The following is a 19,986-nucleotide window of genomic DNA, read 5'->3' as shown; positions in this document are numbered from 1 at the left end:
TTCATTGTTTGAGATCTTTGCAGTGCTTAATCACAAGCTATCAAGCTTGAAGTGAGCAGGGCCAGCTCCTGATTAAAATGATTAAAATAGTACTTCTTGTGTATTTCTGAGTTCTTAAGGTAGTTGAAACCATTTTAAGAAGAAAAATGCAAATATCTAAATAGGAATATAACAGTTTATAACAACTTTCTATCTAGCCTTGTGGGCCAAGGAACAAAAATAAGTGCTTATGAAGTCCATAAGCAAGATCACAGGAATGTGATTTTCCAGAGGTAATGAACTGATAAACAAGTATGGCTACTTAAGAAAAGTTTATAAAAAACGTTATTTGGTCAAATAAGCTTCACTATTAATAACACCTGTTTGTTTTTGTTGTTGGTGGTGGTTTTATTCTTATTTTTTTAAGGAAAATTAAAAAAAACAAACCCCTGTTTGTATGAGTTAATTTGTCTTGATGATACATGCATTTAGTAGTCATGAACAAGATCTCTTTCAGTTTCTTGTTGTAGAAACTATAAAATCCTGTTGTTAAAGGACTAAATAGATGAGTTCTGCTTTTGTTTTGTTTTTCTGAGAGTTGCCACGCTAGTTAGGAGTGAAATCAGACTGTCCTGATGTGCAGGAACTGTTAGTACCTTACAGCTGCTGCTGCATGCTCTGGATTGCCCCAGCCAGGTAATCATGCTGTGGACATAAAACTATTCCATTCAGCACTATCTGGCTTGCTCCAAATTTGTTAATATGTGGACCAAAATGTCTGTTACCAACACTCAATATGCAGGGAAGAGTTTGTATGCAACCAACAGCAACATACAAACTTCTGTCAGGGAGACTAGTTGTGGCTTTTCAAGAGATTAATTGAAAGGCTGAGAGCTCATCAGTGAGGTAGTTAAAAAACAAACAAATATACCAAAATAATAATAATAAAAAAAAAACAGAACCATTTTAATTAGGTTCCTAACTTGGGGAGAGAGATCCTTGCTGAGATCCTGTCTCTGCAGTAACAGGGAAATGCAGATAGGCTGAGGTAGGTTTAGTTTATAGAAGCTGAGGTGCAGCCTGCAGCATCTTTTATCTTCACAGCTTGTCAGCCAGAATAATATGGCTAAAAATAGCTGCCTGAAATTGAAGTTTGAATGTAAAATCCTTCTGCCCCTAACACAGAATCTGAGCAACCTCAACAAACATTGATCTTCACCTAGAACAGGACAGAGAGCTTCAGCGACATGTTTCATCTCTTGAAACAGCTGCACTGCCTTGCAGGCAGCCAGAATTTTGCTTCTAAACTTCCCTCCTCACAGGGAAATCACACGTTTGTGTGATTATTTTCTTAAGGGTTCCTCTGTCAATAACTATTTGTTCTCCCATGCAAAATTCTTTATCCTGTGAGCCCTTTGAAACAGGGACTCTTGCTGATATGATCGTCGTCTGACACAGTACAACCCTAATCTGTCATCAAAGTACCAGAGAGTTACGATAGTACAAATAATGTTTTCAGGGAAAAAGTGACAAGTTTGTTGCTCTGTGCCAAATAATTAAATAAGGTTCTTGAAAAAGTTTCATTTAAATTATCATGTTGGCTAATGCATGCAGCTGGTAGCTTTCAGCTAAAGGAGGAAGTCCATTTACAGAAATTGTCATCCTCTGTTTCCCCATTTTAAAGTGATTTTATATTTCTCCACTGGGAACAAGCAGCAACAAGATACGATCCATAACATGTTTTCTACTGTTTTCTGTATTTTCTGAACAACTTACTCAAAGAAGAGAAAAAACAGTGTTGGAGGGAAAAAAAAAAAAAAAAAAAAAAAAAAAAAAAAAAAAGGAAGTGGCAAGTTAAGTGAAATTACTGTTAAGTCCATTTCTCACTTCCTCTGTCCTGTGTCCTTGCTCCATTATGAAATAGCAAGAATGGAGAAGAAGATGAGATTTTCTTCACGTACAGCAGATCTCTAGGGTCACTTTCTACCAACCATACACCTACAGCACACAAAAGCTTGATACCAATCCTAGGTCAAATGCTTCATAATTTAGGATATGATTTCTGTAAGCCCCTGCACAGGACAACCCTATGTATATGGCAGAGAGAACTACTTCCAGTTAACTCTGTCTCTTAAATCACTCTGTCAAAAATCAAGGTGGATGTTTCAAAAACAACCCTCCATGATTGTCACTCAACCTCAAGTTAAAGCACTAAGCATAAAACACTAGATGCTAGGGTTGTAACATGACAAAAGCCCCAGACCTAGAGTATGATAGAGTTGAAATCCTCTCTGGTATCTTGAGAGGAGAGGAAAAGGGTGTCACGTAGGAAGAAATAAATTGGTTTTGGACAGCAGATTTCCCAAACCAGGGCTTCAGTCAATCCTACTGGGAGGAGCTATTCTCCAGAGCAGCTGGTTCAAGCTGCTTTGTGTTCCCTTCTGACAAAAATTGTCTTCTGCAGTCTGATGTAGGCAAGACTGTAGTTACTTTAGGACTGTCCTTGTCCTCCTTTGGTTTGTGTTAGGGAGCATGCTGTTGAGACCAAAGCAATTTGCAGAATTTGGTCCTCAGCAAGTGATCAGAACTGCCCATGCGCATACAGTGAGAGGTCAGCAGGTGATGGTAGAAACTCCAGGGACAAAGGGAAACACGGAAAAACAGTGTTTTTTTTTGTTGTTGTTTGTTTTTTTTTTTTTTTTTTTTGTTTTTTTGTTTTGTTTTGTTTTTAAGAGGCTATCACAGGAGACCTTTATCATCTCTGTGTGCATCCAGCTGTGAGACAGGTGATATGTTAAGAAACGTGACCACTGTCCTCAGGAACCTTGTCACAAATACTGTGCAGGGTTCAGTGAGTCCAAGTAGCAGATGATGGTTCAGGAGGAAAGTAGAAAGGAAGACATGGGAAAGCACTGCCTGGAGGCTCTGACAGCGTGTACATAGCTGTGGGCCACTGTACTATAGTCAGGGGTCTGATGAATACATTAATCTGAATGAGTTGGTGAAGAAAATTGATTTAAACAGGGAAGTATTTCTGACCTTGGGAAAGCACAGGCAGCCCTCTCAGCTGCACTGGTAAAGCAACTGAACTGCTGAAGTGCACCCCCTTTTTCCTGCGAATAGCTGATGGTGCTTTGGTGTTCTGCAAGGTGTACCTAAATGGTATTAGATCAGAAGTCTCTCTGACTTACAGATGGAGTCTGAACCTGGGGTTGTCTGGGGTCTTGCTAGACACTTCTCTGCTCTTCTTTGTGGGTGGACAGGGGACAGGGGTATTTTGCAATTCATGTGTCTAGTGGTTTTCCAGTCAGGATCAGTCATACATAGTGCAACAGGGAGGGGGGTTTAAGATAAATACTGTGTCCAGCAACCGTTTCTCTGCATCTTGCCTTCCCTTTAGCATCTCGTCCCAGCATTCTAATCAAGCTGTGGTTTAAGGGCTTCCAGAGAAGGAGGCTGGGCCCAAACCATCATGTTCAATAGTCTGTGACGGATCTTTCCTTCCCAAATTTATCTCACTCCTGTATGGTTTGCTATCTGTAGCGTTCTGTAGCAGTAAATTTTTCTGCTGAGTGGAAAGGATATATATTTTTAGTTATTTTAAATATGGTACCTCTGATTCTTCTGTTGTATGAAATAATGTGTAATTGTTTCCTTTTGGATGTTATCTGTATCACTCACGTTTTTCTGTGCTCCTTTATCATCTTTTTTCCAGTCTGAAGGTTCTGCACTAGTATGTGCTGTCCCTTTGTGTATCACCATGTCTGAGGTTGGAAAGGACCTCTGGCGGTCATCTGGTCAAACCTCCAACCCAAAACCAAATACAGACAATCCTGGTTCAATTCTGTGGTGTCAGAGCTGCCTCCTAAACTGTCTGCCAGTACGTGAGAACTATTTCAGCCTTACTGTATACATTTCATATCTCTTCTTAGAATCCTTAAAATCTTTTCGCTATTTTTATTAGAATGAGTACTTCATTCTGTGTTAAACAAGATGGCAGCTGAGCATCTGAGGAGCTTATCCTCAAACTTGAGGAGCTCATGAAAACGTTCTTGTTCCTTTTGTGAGACTGCATTTCTTTCTTCCTGTATGTGCACTGAGGAGGAAGCAGGTTTTTAGACAGTGACAAGCAGGTGATTTTCTGTTGTGTCCCCTGGAGCATCAAAAGTGTGACCGTGTATCCTATTTCTCCCTTGATAGTAACTGTTCTTGTCCTGTACTTGTTCTGCTGTGGCTTATAGGGAGTTAAGATGGAATCTCTTTGTAGGAGGAGGCAGTGTCCTACAGGCAAAATTTTGTGTACAGCCACTGCCTGGTGCCATTCAACTTTGTCTATAGTGGATGCTTTGTTAGCATCAGGAAATACAGAACATCTCAGGGCAGAACCTGGGCTGTAGCACTGCTACTGCTTGACTGAAAGCATGCAGACCATGCCACGTAGTGGGGCTGGGTTTCAGAAGTCTGACCGAGCTGAAAGCTTGCAGCCACAAAGGCAGGACGTGGGTTAGGGATGAGATGTACTTACAGCAGTATCTAGCTGCTGGCTTGCTGACCTAGCCTGGTTCTCCACAGGCAGTTTGTCTCACAGTTCTGAAAGGCCAAGGCCCAAGCACTGTGAGGGGTTGGACATGTGGTAGGGACTGTTGCAGTTGTATTTAGCGGAGCTTGGTTTAATTCCTGGGTTCCCTATTTTGAAAAATTAGGTAGTTCCTCAGAAATTATTTTAAACTGGCAGGGAGCTGGTTTAGGGTGCAAAGTCATGCAGGCAGAACTGAGGAACACTCAGTGTGTTATGGTTAATTGTGACAATTAATTTCCCTCTTGTGTACATGTTGGTGGCTGCAGATACATATATATATATATATATGATTTGGCCTCTGCCTCTTTTAATCTGTGAAGTGTTTCCAGTGGAAGAGATGGGATTAGGGTGACTGATTGCAGCTGTGCATGTGGCATCTCCTATCTATAGAGTCTTTCACTATGCATTTTTTTTTTGGAAGGGTGTTCATAAGATGTTACTGTATAAAAGATGTGCAGCTGTATCTAGAGTGTTTTATTTATCTAGATGAGTAGAATACAGAGAACTAAAGGTGTCCTTGGAAAAGCCTTGTAAAATTTGATGATTTCCTGTTCTCTGACTTTATTACAACCCCATAAACATTTGCTGTATTCTTACCCATCACATTTCATATAAACTAAGATACACGGATCTTTTTTTTCTGTTTTTAAGGACCCTTCTTAGTCTATGGATGAAGCACGAGAAGTGGAGGAACTTCAAAGGAGAAAGAAATGCAGGAAAACTTAGAAACTTAGAAAAGTGACCTATAGCGTCTAAGTTAATTCTGCATTTCTCAGCTTCCTGTCACTCTAAATAACCTGTCAAGTAGTTGCTGAGAACATTAATCCCTGCTTACCCATCTTTTGATACAAAGAAATCGAAAATAGGGTGGGCTGTGCCAGAACAGCACAGGGTATGCAGGGCTGCTACCTGGGCAGATAATGTTCCAAGTGCTTTACCCATAGGTCTACACATAGGTGAACTTTATGTGTGTGTGTGCGGGGTGGGGATGGGGAACACAAGAATTGAACTGATAAAGGCAGGTCTGATAAGAAGTGTCTGAATAGGGCACACTTTGCTGCAGTTAATGCGGTCATCACCAAAGTGTCAATCTCACACACTGGCACAGTCTGCAGGAACCAAATTTACATCACTAGGCCTGATCCCTGACTTCTGACCTATAACTGGTTATGCTGCAGGAAGGCAGCTGCAGGTGAAATGTACAGATGGGTGTGGAGAAAGGGTGACTGACTCCAGGAGCCTTAACCAGGGTTCCTTGGAGAGGATTTGAGCTCTGGTGATGCCTGAATGGGCAGGGGCTTTACTCTTCAGGAGCTGTATAATCAAAGAGCAGACTGAGCCCCTGGTTTCTGTCTCCCATTCACAGCCAAGATCCCTCCCCTCCCCTTGCTGTTCACTCCGTGGAGAAATGCAAGGAGAAAAGGATGCTGTTACGCTGCACTTTGCTCCGGTACTTGGCACAGCCTTTGCAGTATCGGCTATTTTCTGAGAGGGATACTGCCTTCCTTCTAACCAATGCAGTGACTGCCTATAGCTCCCCCTGAAAGGAGCTGGAATCATAACCCAGAGAGTGAACGAGTGATGCGGATGCTTCACAGAGAGTGACTGAGAGAGAGAAAATCGGAGAGACTGGAATATGTGCCTGCCTTAGCAGCATTGCAGTGGTGAAGCCACTGACTGACTACATGCAGGTTACTGCTCTTAATGCATTGCTACAGAGAGTCCCAAAGTCAAGATGAAATGCATCATCCTCCTTTTTCACTGCTTCTCTGTTGTCATCATGCATTAATTGCTGAGAGTTATTTTCCTTCCTGTGGCTGGCTGCCTGCATCTCTTCTCGTACTGCAGGAGAGACAGTGAAGGAGCGAGCGCTGCATCAGCCCAGTGTCCTGTCCCACAAGGAGGATTCTGCATGATGTGCCAGTGCAGTCAGGGGATGCTGCAATGGTGCACAGGACGTCTCGAACAGCTGGATTTAGGATTATTAATGGTTTATGACAGTGTCCTGGACTCCATCTAGCAATTAGCTGGAGACATCAGCTGTCCCTTGGGGCTTGTTGTCTGCTTTCTATCTTCCTTTCATTACTGCTTTCACACCCATCTGGGTCGACAGCATTTGAGCTAGGGGAAGGGACCTTCTTGGCCAGTAACTGGAGGGTGCTGTGTGGAAAGTGCCGTTGTGAGCTCTGGAGGGAACTGCAGCCTTTGTGAGCTCTGGAGGGAACTGCAGCCTGACCAGCCATGGCTCAAGCAGCTAAGCAGCTGAAGAAAATCAAAGATATTGAGGCTCAGGCTCTGCAAGAGCAGAAGGAAAAGGAAGAATCCAATCGCAAGCGCAGGAACCGCTCTCGGGACCGGAAGAAAAAGGTCAGTGGCACTGGGGCAAGCAGCCCTATATCCAGATGCCTGTGCTTGTGGCAGTGGGTGCTGTTTGTGTTTGGGAGGAGGGGAGAGAACAGGGGGGCAGCCTGCTCCCTGTACAATTTCATGTGCACGCAGCATAAGGAACAGTCCCTGCCAAACAGAGGACAACTTTTGGGGCCAGGAGTCCGCTGTTTGCCCCAGCAACTTAGGAAGGCAGCTAGAAAAAAGGTGGGTGAAGGGAGAGAGGAAGGGAAGGTTTCATCTGGGCAGCCAAAGAGCATCACACAGCCCATTTCCAAGTCCTTTAATCATCTGCCAGTAACAGATTTGATCTCTGAGATAACATTTCTGGCTTCTAGCTTCATGCAGTTTCCCAGAGTTGCTCTATATATGCATAGTGAAGGGGCCGGTGACCCTCACTCCTTCCTCCAGTGACGGAGTGGTCTCAATGTCCACTTAATGCCCTGCTTCATCCAGAGCACCAAACCCAGGGTACAGTGGCTGCTCAAGGAGGGGGAGCGGTTTTGTGCAGGGGCTGAGAGCTCTGCTGCTGCTCAGGGCAGGCTGTGAGTGGGACACGGGTCACCCCTCCCAGGAACAACGTGCTGCTTGTTGGCAGTGGGTGTGCAGGCGGTCAGAATCAAGAAGAGGTGTCTTTCCCCTCTGCTGACACTGAGGTGTGGGAGCCTTTGGTCTGCCAGCTGTTTCAAGCTGTAGCTTCTCTCTGGAAAGTTACTGCCATTTTTTTTCTTGCTGCCAGCTTCCTGCAGGAGCAGGCAAGTGGCTAAGATAGCTTTGCTGCCCCTTGGAGATCTCTTGTTCTTCTCACAGCGGGGCCTGATGTATGTGCTATACACACCAATGCGGAGAGGCAGTGAGGAGAGAGGTGAAACCAAGGTTAATCCTATATATACATGAGAGGAGGTTGCAATACAGGGCTGTCTTAGATGGACTTCTCTGTATTTAGCAAAAGACTTGGTGACTTCCATGTGTCCCCTGTGAGCAGGAGGCTTAAAGCAGAGCTCTGCTGCTTGGAGCATGTTGACAGCTGCTTCTGTGCAGTCCTGAGAAGTGTCCTGCTGAGGTGACAGGGACAGGCACTGCTGACCAGCCCTCAGGCTTTTATTTTTCCTGCCACACTGCAGGAAAATTGCCAGTTTAGGTTGTTTGGGCTAGTCCCGGACACTGGAATTCCAATTTCATTCATGCCTGTTTCTGGTGAAGGCTCACTCTGTGTGGTTTTGAGAAGATCATCCTATTCCTTCCCGCCTCCCCCCCCCTGACCCCAGCACAGTGTAGGTGTGTCTCAGTGATGGGCTGGGAGATCCAAAGATTCTGGTAAAGTGTCTGGACTTCCTCAGGTGGAAGGTCCTAGGGTCCTAGCTCCACCATTTGTAATTCAGGTAGTGAGAGCTGGTGTTTGATTTAATAGGGTGCATAAAGTATTTAAGCCATGGCAAAGGTGTCACCCACCTTTGCTCTCTGTGCAGCCTAGCCACACTTGTGTTTTGGGCCAAGCTGCCATTGAACAGCTGGACATGTCCTGAGTATTGGTCGTGACCTGTGTGCTCCACAGCGTTGCTGGAGGTTGCCTTGGTCTGAGGATGGCCCTTGGATACCAGCTCTCAATAGTCTGTTCTGTCCCCACATTCAGCACAGGTGCTGAATTGTGAGGAATTGCGAGGTCTAGTATAATGTGTTGGTGGCTCTTTGGGGTGCTCTGCAGACAGATAGGTGTGATGGAGAGCAGCCCACGAGCAGGAGATGGGAGTTGAGTCACAGAAGTTTGCTGCCATTAGAGAATTGGCCAAGCATCAAATGGAATGGCTTCTCGCTGTTCCTGCTGCAGTATCCTAGCTTCAATGCTCTGTGTGTTTCGTTTAGATGGCCAGCCCACAGGGGACCACGGCCACTGAGTTACAGCTTCTGGGCTGCATATGGAGTCTCTGATGTGGTCGGCTGCACTGTCAGTAGGGCAGGTGGTGATAGATTGTAGCAGTGTCTGCGTTTCAGACCAGCTATCCATCCTTATTCCATGATTCTGGGAGATGCTGATGGTAAAGAACACCTCCTTTCTTTCATGGCAGGTGTGGTGTGGTCAACCTTCCACAGCAGTTGGGAAGCTTCCCCCTTGGAAGTCACACAGGGCAGTTGACAGATATAGACCTGCCTTTTGCAGGATTAGTGGGGAGCAGCACAATACATTGTGAGCATGGGATGTTTTGGCACAACTTGTGAGGCTGGTCTGTAAATGGTTTTTGTCAATACAGTGTTACTGAGTCGTTTTTGAGTTGTATGTGGCTTGTTGTGGAGATTATATTGTCGAGGCAGAGAACATACTGAATCCCTTTCTGGGAAATCTGGAAGCATTTGCCAAGCTCACCGGCCTGGTGGTTAGAAAGGGCCCAAAAGGTGTGACCTCGTGCTGGGACCCGGGGTATTTGGCTCACCTTTGTTTCAAACGTGCATCTAAAACAACTTGCACCTGTACCAAGTGCGACACGATGGATTGCTAGTGCCTGCAGTGCCTTGCAACGTGACAAGCTTTGAATGAGACTAATAAATAATAATAATAATAAGCTAATACTTCTGTGACAGTTGTTCTTCCTACTGAAGTACACAAATTCTGGTACCAAATACAGCCAAATATCCAGTCAGGTCTGAAGAGTGGCAGACATTCATCTGAGGAGCACAAAGAGGCAGGTAAGAGCTGAACTCCTCAATTGGCACGTGGGATTCATGGGGCCAGAACCTGGAACCTGTAAAACATCTATAACAAGAGCGCTATGCAGCAAATATGACCAACAATACTTCAGTAAGGTTAACAATTCTAATAATGTCTAAAGGCCCCCTCAGGTGCACACATGAAAGTGGGTACAGTCTCTATGCAGCATAGCGGGTGGCTAGCAGATTAAATAGCAAGCTAACTAAGAGGTCAGAAGAAGGCAATTTCTATAGTAATTGCTATCAATGTTTAAATGATAAATTGTTGGTGTGAAAAATGTGATACATCTCCTCGCTATGTTCAGAGCAAGTTTTGCCTGGGTATCTGAAGAATAGAGGACAGTGCCTGCACTGCTGTCTCAATTTACTACTTTTTTGTTTGTTTTGAATAATGAAGAGCAGACCACGTCTTTTATCATTTCACTGCTGTCTAGTTTCTTTGGTTTGCAAGTGTCCAAGAGTAAAATGGTCTCTTGGTATGGATTTGTACAGCATCTCACCCAATGCCGTCTCTAGTGCTGAAAGAAAATGTTTCCAAATAAGAAACTCTCTGCATAAAACTCTTCGCTTTTTTTCTAGTTGTCCATTTCCAGGATGCAAAACACGTATAAGTCTATTATATATTTGAATACATCCCAGCAGGAGTCAGAAGAAACTCCAAGCTGAGGTAGGTGAGGTGAACTGGGAGAGGGGCTAGATCCTGAATGGGCAGCTGTGAGAAGCTAGAGGTGAGGTGGAAGGTGCTCATTCTTTTGCATGAAAGAAATTCTGCATGTTTAGGAAATGTGGGAAATAGTTCAAGTCAAATATGATTTGGAACAACAGCCACAGGTTCAGTCAGACAGAGAAACAATTACAGATGCTTTGTTAGTAGGACAACTGATCAGTCATACAGGATGACCGTGCTTGTGCTTGTTGTGTCACAGGCCAAAGAGCTTACTCATCTCCTGTTCACTGATGAACTGTGTCAAGTGGTACCTAAGGCCAAGCGTAGGGTCCCTGAGACTTAAAATACAGGCACCTCTGTCAGAGCTGTGCAAAAAGCACACGAGAAACTGGGATGAGAGGTGGCTACTGGAGTGCTGCAACAGAGAAGCCGGTGAGGCTGTTCTCTGCTTGCCTGCCATCCTTCCCCAGGGCTGTCACTAACCAGCAGCCTTCAGCTTGTGCTGACTTTAGAGAGGCTGCAGAGAAGAGTGTGCTGGACAAAGAAGGGCAAAGGAGTTCAGCAGACCTGGGCTGCAGACAGCTTAGAGCATCCCCAGGATAAATGTGCCCTCCTCCCATGGGTGTCTGGCTTGGTGTAGTTGCTGGACTGTTCTACCTGGATTCTTGCATTCAGTGGCATTAGATCCTGCCAAATGTGTGTTGTGGCTGTCAGCCACCCAGGGCTGTAGGGGCTTCTGGGTGCTGTGTTGGTGTCTAACCTGCAAGCTGGAACTTGCCAGCAAGAGATGGGACCATATCACCTGCAGAATCTTGGAGCACAATGCTGCTTTATCTCTGTTCTGTGCCTGCTTCTAGAGCAGCCACTCCAGCTGCAACTTTTGTCGTCTCTATCAGCCAGAACTATTCCTGCCTATCCTTGAATGGGCCTGGCAGTGGGGTTAAGCAGTCAGCACCACAGATGTTGAAGCAGGCAAAGGTGAGAGATTTTCCTGGCAGGGCATGCAGCCCAGCACTTGGATATTGAGTCTGCTTCTGGTTGTGCCCATGCTTCCTTGCAAATGGATGCTAGAAGCTTGTACGTATCTCTCGCTGGGCATTCCTGCAGTAGTACCCTTTCTGCAAAGGTTGCAATTGCAGAGAAGTGCATGAGATGGGAGCCTGGAGTCCTTGACATCTCTGGAAGGACAGGTGAGACACTGTGGGAGACCACTGGGGCAAACTAGTCCCACTAGCTGACCCTGCACTGAGGAGCAGCAAGGAGGAGAAGCAGAGTCAGGAAAGGACATTGAAGTACACAGATGCCATCTCACCTGAGGCAGCATCAGGACAATAGGAGCAATGATTATGCAGATGTCTTCCCTAAAAAGCTATCCTGCGGTTGGTGTGGCACAACACTGAAGAAGGCACCTTTAGAACTTTGTCATAGTTGTACCAGGTGCCACAGCCAGGCTCCAGCTACTGGCATCAGCTCTCTGCAGCCAGGATTGTGTGTCTGGACTCCAGTACTCTGGGTATGAGGCACATTTTCTGCAAAAGAATTGGTATCTGGTATCTTCTGCCTGAAACTTGGTGCTACTGTGCAGTGGCAGGGAGAAGGGGCATGGGATATTGGGACAGCCCAAACCTTTGGGGCTCTAAGCCCTAGCTTTTACCACTCTAAATGTAACTGACCGAGTGTGTAGACATAGAATTAGACTGTGTTACTATGAATGGGCTCAGTCATTAGCCATCTAGCTATTACATAGGCTTTCAAAAGGATTTTGCAATTGAATGGGCCATCTTAAATCTTTCTGTGTTGTGGGTGCTAGGTTCAAGGCAGCAGTGCAACGTTGAATCTTTTCTGCTATAAATGTCCATTTCTTAAAGCTTTTTTGTATACACAGCTGCTGGCAGACTGGGGCAAAGCATGAGCTTCTTTACAGGTGATCCAGTGCACTGAGTGATGGAGCAGCTGTGGAGGATTTGCACCCACCACTTTCTGCCCAGTGTGCCAGCAAGGAATTGATTTGTGTGAGCAGAAGGTAACTGTGACCCTCCAAGCTCTCTCAAGGTTGTTGGGGAAGCAAGTTCCATCAGGGTCTGGGGAGGATTACGTCAGCTGGCTGCACTGTCAGGAGATTCAGACCTCTGATTTGCAGACGCTTAATAAATATTTAGTTCTTTTTTTATGCTGAGTTGGGAAGTACGGGGGCTGAGTGTGACGACGGCTTCCTCTGATGCTGTTTATCTGACCTGCCACTGGAGTACTGTATGAATGGAAATGCTGTCAGGATTAGAGAGAGCGTCAGTGCTACACTGTGTTGTGTTGCTCTGCCGACTGAGGTCTGCAAGGGGACATTCTCCCCACAACCCACTAAGGCTTCCACTCCATCTCTCACAGGGAGTCAGCAGGAAGAGGAGGTGGTTTCAAACTTCCCTTTGGCTAAATTCTGACCGATTTCACTCACTGCTGCTCACAGTCACCCTCTAGCATTTTAGGCTGCAATGCAGCATGCACGGGTTATAATGGGAGCATCTGTGCTCCCAGCGTTTGTATTTTCTTTCCAGCGATTGCATTAAGTATGGGGGAGGGATGGCAGAGAATGGTGCATGGCATATTTATGTGGAGGAAGCTAAATGGCAATGCAGAAATTAGACTACTCTCAATGCTCCTTTACAGTAGAGAGGTTACAGGAGCTTGTGGCTGAGCAGAGGATGCTGGAATGGACACAAACCAAGATGTCTCTCATATGGCCCAGAACACATATTCAGTAGCAGTTCCTCTCTGGTGTTTACCTTTTTCTTCTTTCACTGTCCGCTTTGCCCTTTGCAGGATGTGGTGCCCAGGTAACCTGGTTTCTCAGATAATGAGAGCTAAAGTATGATAGATTGTGTTTGATGGGGAAGTTCATCCCTTTCTCAGTAAACAATTGTCCACAAATACTAAAGGCAGTTTTAAGTGAAGAAGAGCTTGCACACTACTTAACTAGCAAGGCATTTTAGAGCCAGCGACTGTCCTTTGCTGACACTTCCAGACAAGAGGGAACTGCAGAGCTTGTGATGGGAGGGGGAGCAGCTGGCGCGTAGAACATGAGCAGAATATAAGCATCTGGATGAGAGGGATGTCAGGTCAGAACAGACCCTGCTGCTGCAGGGACTTGCTGGCGGCTAGAAGAGGCACAGAGAGGAAGCTGGTGCCATTCTGCACTGCTGCTCTGCAGGCTCTTAAATTATTCAGGTAATAATGGTATCCATATTTGCTTGGTGAACCCATCAGATATCAAGGTATTGGAATGAGGCAAGCAACGTTTAAAACCTTGCGGCATTCAGAAATCTGTTTCAGGAGCAAGCTCCTTTAGGCTGTGCCCTATCCTCAGTGCCTGGTCCCCTGCGTTGTGTGGAGCACCTCTGGTGTCTGCCCAAGCAGGGCAATTGCTGTGCACAGGGAGTGAGCCCTGCCCAGAGCAAGTGCCTTCAGGAGGATGTGAGGCAAAGGATGATGCCCCTTGTGACAGTCCTGTGCTGGATAGCATGTGGGGCTCAGTTAATTCATGGAAGGAGGCTGCTTCTGGTGTGCTGCAGCTGAGGTACAGCAAGCTAGATTTGAGCTCAAAGGAAAGCAGCTTTACAGAGAGCTAAATTTAGAAGTTTAGTCTGAATTATGCTAATTTGTTTTAATTGTCTAAGTATGTCAAGGTTCTTCAGAAATATACCCTCTCTTTGCTGGCCTGGGAAGGTGCAGCTTCACTGGGGGCGTGATGGAAGGATAGGTCAAGGATTGCAGACATTACTGTGTTCCCTGTCCTACTTATATCTCTGTAGCAGTCCTCACCTTCAGCTCTCAAATGCCATGAGGTTAGGTTCTGAAAACATTAGCCCTGGACTGGATAGACTAGCCTTGTTAAAATCTAAGATGTGTAGAGGGCAGCCTCCTGGACACAGGGAATTTCCTGATACATCTCTATAAAGGGACTCCTCAGCATGGCAGGACTGACTGAAAATCACATTTCGTTTCACAGCTGAACTATGTCATGTTTTGAGCCACAGTGCTGCAAACAGCAGCAAAATCCAAGCTCCCTTCCTATTTGCAAACCAAATTTTGCTGAGTGGCTGAAACATTAAGCCAGAGCCATATATTTCTTTGCAGGGGTTGCGAATGTAGGGGACTGTGTTAAATCTAGGGCTTCAGAATGTTGCAGCCTCAGAGAAAAATCTTCAGCAAAAACAAAGCAGCAGGTATTCACCAAAGTGTCTTGGGAGGTGGAGGGAGAGAATGCAGCAGCAGGAGAGCATTTAGAAAACAGACGAGGTTTCTAAATTTATACAGGGATGAGGGAAGAGGGAGAGAGTGTGCGCATGTGTGTGTGTGTGTGTGTGTCTGTGTCTGTCCAGGTCATTGAGAAGCCTCCTGTTAAAGCAAAAAGGTACTGCAGCAAAACAACAAGTAGAAATGATGGTTACAGTCATTTACTGCATTGTGGTAACAGGACTTCTCAGGGTCTGCAGGATATGTTCATATGTATATTATGGATCTCTTATATGGGAAATGCAGAGAACAGAGTGCTGAAATCCTTTGCAGAGTATAATCTGTGTTAGATTTTTAACTCATCTGATAGTCAGTGCAAAGGACTAATAAGTATTTCCACCTTTCTACAGTGTAATTTGTTCAGAAAACAAAGACTTCCAGATAATCTACAGGAAAAACACTGTACTCAGAGTCCATTTCATTCTGTCATGATGCCATGCCTGGAAGGGGAGCACTGTGTCTTTCCCAGGACTTGCTGAGAACAGCACAAAGCAAATACTAAGATAAATGCTATGAGAATGTGCTGTTTTGGTGGGTGACATGGACAGGTGTGGGGTGAGTTGAGGGCAGTTTCAGCTTTAACAGTGTGCTTCCTGGCTTGCACTGAGCATCTCTGAGCACATGAAAGAGGCTGCCCCTTTCTGTGGGTGGCTCTGAACACTGTGCAGGTATCTCGCTGCTTTTGGGGGCAGCAAAGGCACCAGACTGTCAGTATGACTGCCCCATCTAGATCTTGTTCCAGCTCTGCCTCCCTGTCGTCTGGCATATTCATGGACCCTGAGGCAGTACAGATGCCTGGCATCCTAGTGCACTGGATGGAATATGCTCTGAGGGTCTGCCATCTATTTTAAACAACAATCTGGGAAAGAGAAGAGGGGAGTGTGTTTGCCATCACCTTGCAGCAAGTAAGCTGTCTGCGTGGTGCTCTGACTGAACCAGCCTGTGCTCATGCAGAGTCTCAGAGACTTGCCTTGGGCAAGTGTTGTGGGAAATGCTGTGCTAGGCATTCTAGGCATTTGACCCTTCCATTTCCAAATGTCCTGCAATTAAACTCAACATCTTCTAAGACACTTCTTCAGCCCGCTCTCCCTCCTCTGTCCCCAGCTGAGGGCTTTGCCTCTCAGACCTGAGCACCGTGTTCTGGTGCACACACATTGCTCTATTCAGAGAGAGTGGCTCTGCTGAGGAATAGGTACTAATTTCTTCAATAGCCTAGCTCTGTGTTGTCACTTGCAGCGTAATTGTTGTTAATGGCACTTGGAGACCTTGGAATCTCTTGTGCTCAGAGAGGTCCTGGGCAATGCCAAAATGCATGTGTCATCAACCTGATAGCTGCTGTCATCTAGCAGTCTTCTGGGTAAAGTGCTGGTGAGATCCTTGTGGAGAGGTTGGCATGCTGCTTCCTGAAACATGTCTTGGCTGCACTGCTGGAGCTACTTGTCTGCTCTGCTGCACAGCTGGCTTCTAATTTAGGAGTTTGCAAAGAAAGAGTTTGTTATGCTGGTGCTATGGATGGACATTGAAAATCACTGGCTTTGTTACTGGAACTGAAGAATCTGAAACAAGCAATTTCCTTTTGCTCTGTAGTTCTCTATAATCTTGCAAAAACAAAGTTAAGCTGTTGTTACCAGTGCATGGAAAGTTTCAGAAACTACCATCCTTTCCAACACCTTGTATTAGTTGGCTGGGAGAAGAATCTTACCATGTAACACATCAAGACTGTGAAACTGTATTGCAGCACAAGGCAAATTCTTACAAGTCAGTTGTTGCTCTTTTTGCAGGTGTCACACAAGCTGTAGGGATGGAGCAAAGAAATGGCTGCTTTGGGCTGCATCTTTCTTCCAGCAGATAGTATCTGCCAGAGCTTTAGGCAGAGATTAGATAGATGCCAACTGCGCTGTTTCTTGGATTCCTCTGCATGGGGAGGGAGGGGAAGCAGTAAAAGGGGTTTGCCTGGGAATCAGCTCTACTCTGTTGATGACTGCTATGAGCTTTTACTGTGTGCTGTAATTGCATGCACACCTCTTCCATTTCTAGGTTCTTACTCTGATATTTGAATCAATAATATTCTTCTGAAAATGATTTCCATGGTTTTGCTTACAGGAGTAAATAATGTGTTTTTAAATAAGATGCTAAACTTCAATAATCCCTTTTCTATGGCTTGGAAATCTCTGCATGGAGTTCCTTTTCAGCTCTTTCTTCCTCCCCCCCCATCCACCTTCATTTGCCTTGTGGTGGATGAAAGTGCTCGAGTTGGTGGTCGGCTTGGGGAGTGGTGTGTGTGGGGTGGTGATGTGCTAGAGAGCTCTCAGCAAGGGAAAACTTACCTAATTGGCTTTTGATGTTGGACTTGCTTTCCCTGTAGTGGGGAGGGTTATGGTTCCAATTCCTCCATCTTTAATGCTGAAACAGAAGTTACATCTGTGGGTCAGTGTCTTTGGCATGGCAATATTCCAGCTCTCGAGCAAGCGATGACTGCACAGGGTCTGTATTTGGCCTTGCAGGGTATAATTTTCTAAGCTTTTCCCTTCTTCAGCTCCTTTTCTGGCAGAATTAGCTCAGCTCACAGGGACGGTAGATTTAGTCCAAGCAAGAATTGCTCGGTGAAGTGTGGCATGGCAGCTCTCTTCATGTGCAGGTTGGACGTGGCACTGAATTGATGCATAGCAACGTGCTCCTGTTAAAGAGTAACATGATGGTCAGCAGGCCATCTTTCTGTACATACTAGGAAAAACACTTCCTGTCAAGACTGTTGTCAAATGGCTAGCTACAGTGCTGAAATTGCAGTAAGAGGAGCTGCAGTATCACAGGACAAAAGTGTAAAATATCTGCTGCCCGTCAGTACTGTATCAGCAAATCTTCTCACAACTTGTGAACTCATCCCTGTCAATGGTGAGATATGCCTCAGACCTGCCAGAGGAGTGCTCCATGGCCAGCAGTAGCACAAGACATAAACAAATTCACCCTCTCTCTGTCCAAAATGTGGGGACAGCAGTGTTCAGTGCCTCCTGACAACATAGCAGCAGGACTCAGCAGCACCCCCCACAGGGGGACTCTCGACACACTGCATAGCACCACCACAGCAGCAGCAGAAAGAACAGTGGTTCTGCCTTTCTTGTACTGCCCAGACATGGTGGGTAAGTTGCAGACACTGGGGCAGAGGAACTGGCATCTTTCACTAATTCACTTTGCTTGAAAGTCATGCTTTGGAGCTGAGAGTACTGTGAGGATGCACAGAGCGAGCTCATCCAGAGGCTATGCTCACCACTGCTGTAGTGAAGCAACTTCCTTATGGAGTTGGGAGATCAGGTCCATTCACTGGGAAGGGGCATTGCACATTGGGCATTGTAGTCTGCACAGACTTCATCTCTGCAGAGGTGTTTTGCCCATTTGCTGGAAATAACAGCTCAATAGACCTAACATCGTCAAGTAGGTCAGCTGAATACACCCTTAGAAATGTTTGCTTCTCTCCGCTGGCTCTCCAGGGAGCAGAGGGGTCTGCCTCAGGAGTTGGCCCTGTTTGTGCAGTGTTGCACACAAAGAAAGACAAAGGAGAGTGCCCAGTAATATCACATGAACCCGCAGTTTGTTCTTGACAGAAAGGATCTATTGCAACCTACTGTGAGAAAAAGAGGAGCTCAGCAGATAAGGAAGCTTTAGAATTTCCTTCATTGTTTGTGAGATTTCTGGGGAAACAAACAAACAAACAAACAACAACAACAACAAAGCAACTAATGTGCTTTTTGTCCTCTTTCTGGAGCTGCAACCACTGCAGTTAGCTTCGTGCCCTCCAGCTGTCTGCTCTTTACTCCCAACCACTGAGCTTTGCCAGCAGGTCACCAGGATAATGCTAGGCTTATTTAGTGAAGAAAGGTACCTCGCAAATATGCATAAATCTTGCTTATGTTTACATTAAGAGAGAGATATGACATGCCAGTGATGTGATTAGGAGCTGGCAGGAAACAGTAGAGATTTCTGGGATTGGGTGCCCAACCATGAAAATAAGGACCTAACTTTGGCTGTGGCTTTGAAGATCAGTATGAGCAAACATGCATACAGACTTGTTGCTTGGAGGACGTCATGCCTCTGAAGAGGTGCTAAGGGTTGCAAAGAGGTAGGAGAACAGGCTACAGAGCTGGAGGCTTCCAGCAGGACCAGCTTCCAAAACATGGTCAGCAGCTAATGCAGCAAAGCATCTGTAATGAGACCATTGTTCTGTGTAACAGCCATAGTGCTTTGGCATCCTGGCCAAAATGTGCATCCCAGTCTCCATCTGTGGGCAGGTGAAAATGGGTCCTCTTTTGAAAAGAACTTGAGGAAGCCAACAGAGGAGATAATCAATAGGATTTTCTTTACTATTTAATTAAATTCATGAACATGCACAGCCAGAGTATTCAATGTGAAATAGGTACTTAGACACCTCCTATGCTCCATGAAGTTAAAAAGAGGAAATCTAAAGGTTTTAGGTTGAACTGCCTTTGTGAGCCTTGTAGCTAGCATCTCTTACAGTTGCTGTCAGAGATCCTGTGATGTTTGTGTGTGTGTGGACTGACTCCTCTGTCCTGCCAAAATTCTTCTCAAGCAATTACATTCTGCTTCCTTCAGTTCCCTTGTTTCTCTGGTTCCTTGAGTTCTCCTTAGCATTTCTGTGGTCTGCTAAAGGCTGCTTTCTCTTACAATGGTTATGGGCACATTGGTTTAGCGGAGGGTGAACAAATGTAGGGAAAGCTTTGCAGTTGTGGAGTAGGCTGTAGGCCGAGTCATCAAAATGAAAGTGGTGGAAAGGGAAGAGTGCAGGATATAGATGTTATCTCTGTAGGAGAACAGGTTTCTGTGTTTCATGTTGCAAAGCATATTCTGTTAGAAGTTTAGCATAAAAAACTCTGAAATAAATCAAATCATCCTCTTTGCCCCCACATTTCAAGGCTTCTTGGATTGTACTGAGCCACCGTAACCTGGTAGTTGAACAAGGGCACATGGGATGCAGGGGCTAGTGCCTAAAATTTCCTGGCGCTGACAGCATTGGTTCATGCAAAGACCCAGGTAATCCTAGTGGTAAGTGCTACAAGGGTATTCATCTCTGAAGGTAGGCAAAATTGTGCAGTCCTTTTTGAGCTTCGAGGTGCCCTTGCCATGCAGCGGATCTCTGAGAGCTGCTGGAGAGGGGATCAAACTGCCTGCTTCTCTTGTGGTTTGCACAACCTATATGTCATGAGGAATTACTTCCTCTTCCTCCGCCTGTGATGCTATGGGAGATGGCGACAGCATTATGCCGCATGTTAGCTGGCTCTGCTGGTGCTTCCCTGGCCTGCAGAAGCTCCAAGAGCTTCCCCAACTGCTCTGCGGCCAGTCTTCTGTGTGCTCAGCTCCCAGCACTTGCTGTCGG

At 45.6% G+C, this 19,986-nt stretch overlaps 1 protein-coding gene across 6 annotated transcripts in view; it reads left to right on the top strand.

The window, feature by feature from the left end:
* Window positions 1-5,979: 5,979 nt before the first annotated feature.
* Window positions 5,980-19,986, top strand: part of ANK1 (ankyrin 1) — a 62,666-nt gene continuing 48,659 nt past the window's right edge. For 2 of the 6 annotated variants that reach the window (XM_035345045.1, XM_035345046.1), the window contains exon 1: window positions 5,981-6,925. In XM_035345045.1, the coding sequence (XP_035200936.1) occupies window positions 6,800-6,925 (126 nt within the window). In that variant the 5' untranslated portion in view covers window positions 5,981-6,799. Of the gene's footprint in view, window positions 6,926-19,986 lie in introns of all 6 variants that reach the window. The other 4 variants (XM_035345041.1, XM_035345039.1, XM_035345048.1 and 1 more) reach the window with 3 other exon arrangements.

The sequence above is a fragment of the Oxyura jamaicensis genome, chromosome 22 (genome assembly GCF_011077185.1).
Source record: "Oxyura jamaicensis isolate SHBP4307 breed ruddy duck chromosome 22, BPBGC_Ojam_1.0, whole genome shotgun sequence".
NCBI lineage: Eukaryota > Metazoa > Chordata > Aves > Anseriformes > Anatidae > Oxyura > Oxyura jamaicensis.
This window is presented reverse-complemented; position numbering and strand designations above follow the sequence as displayed.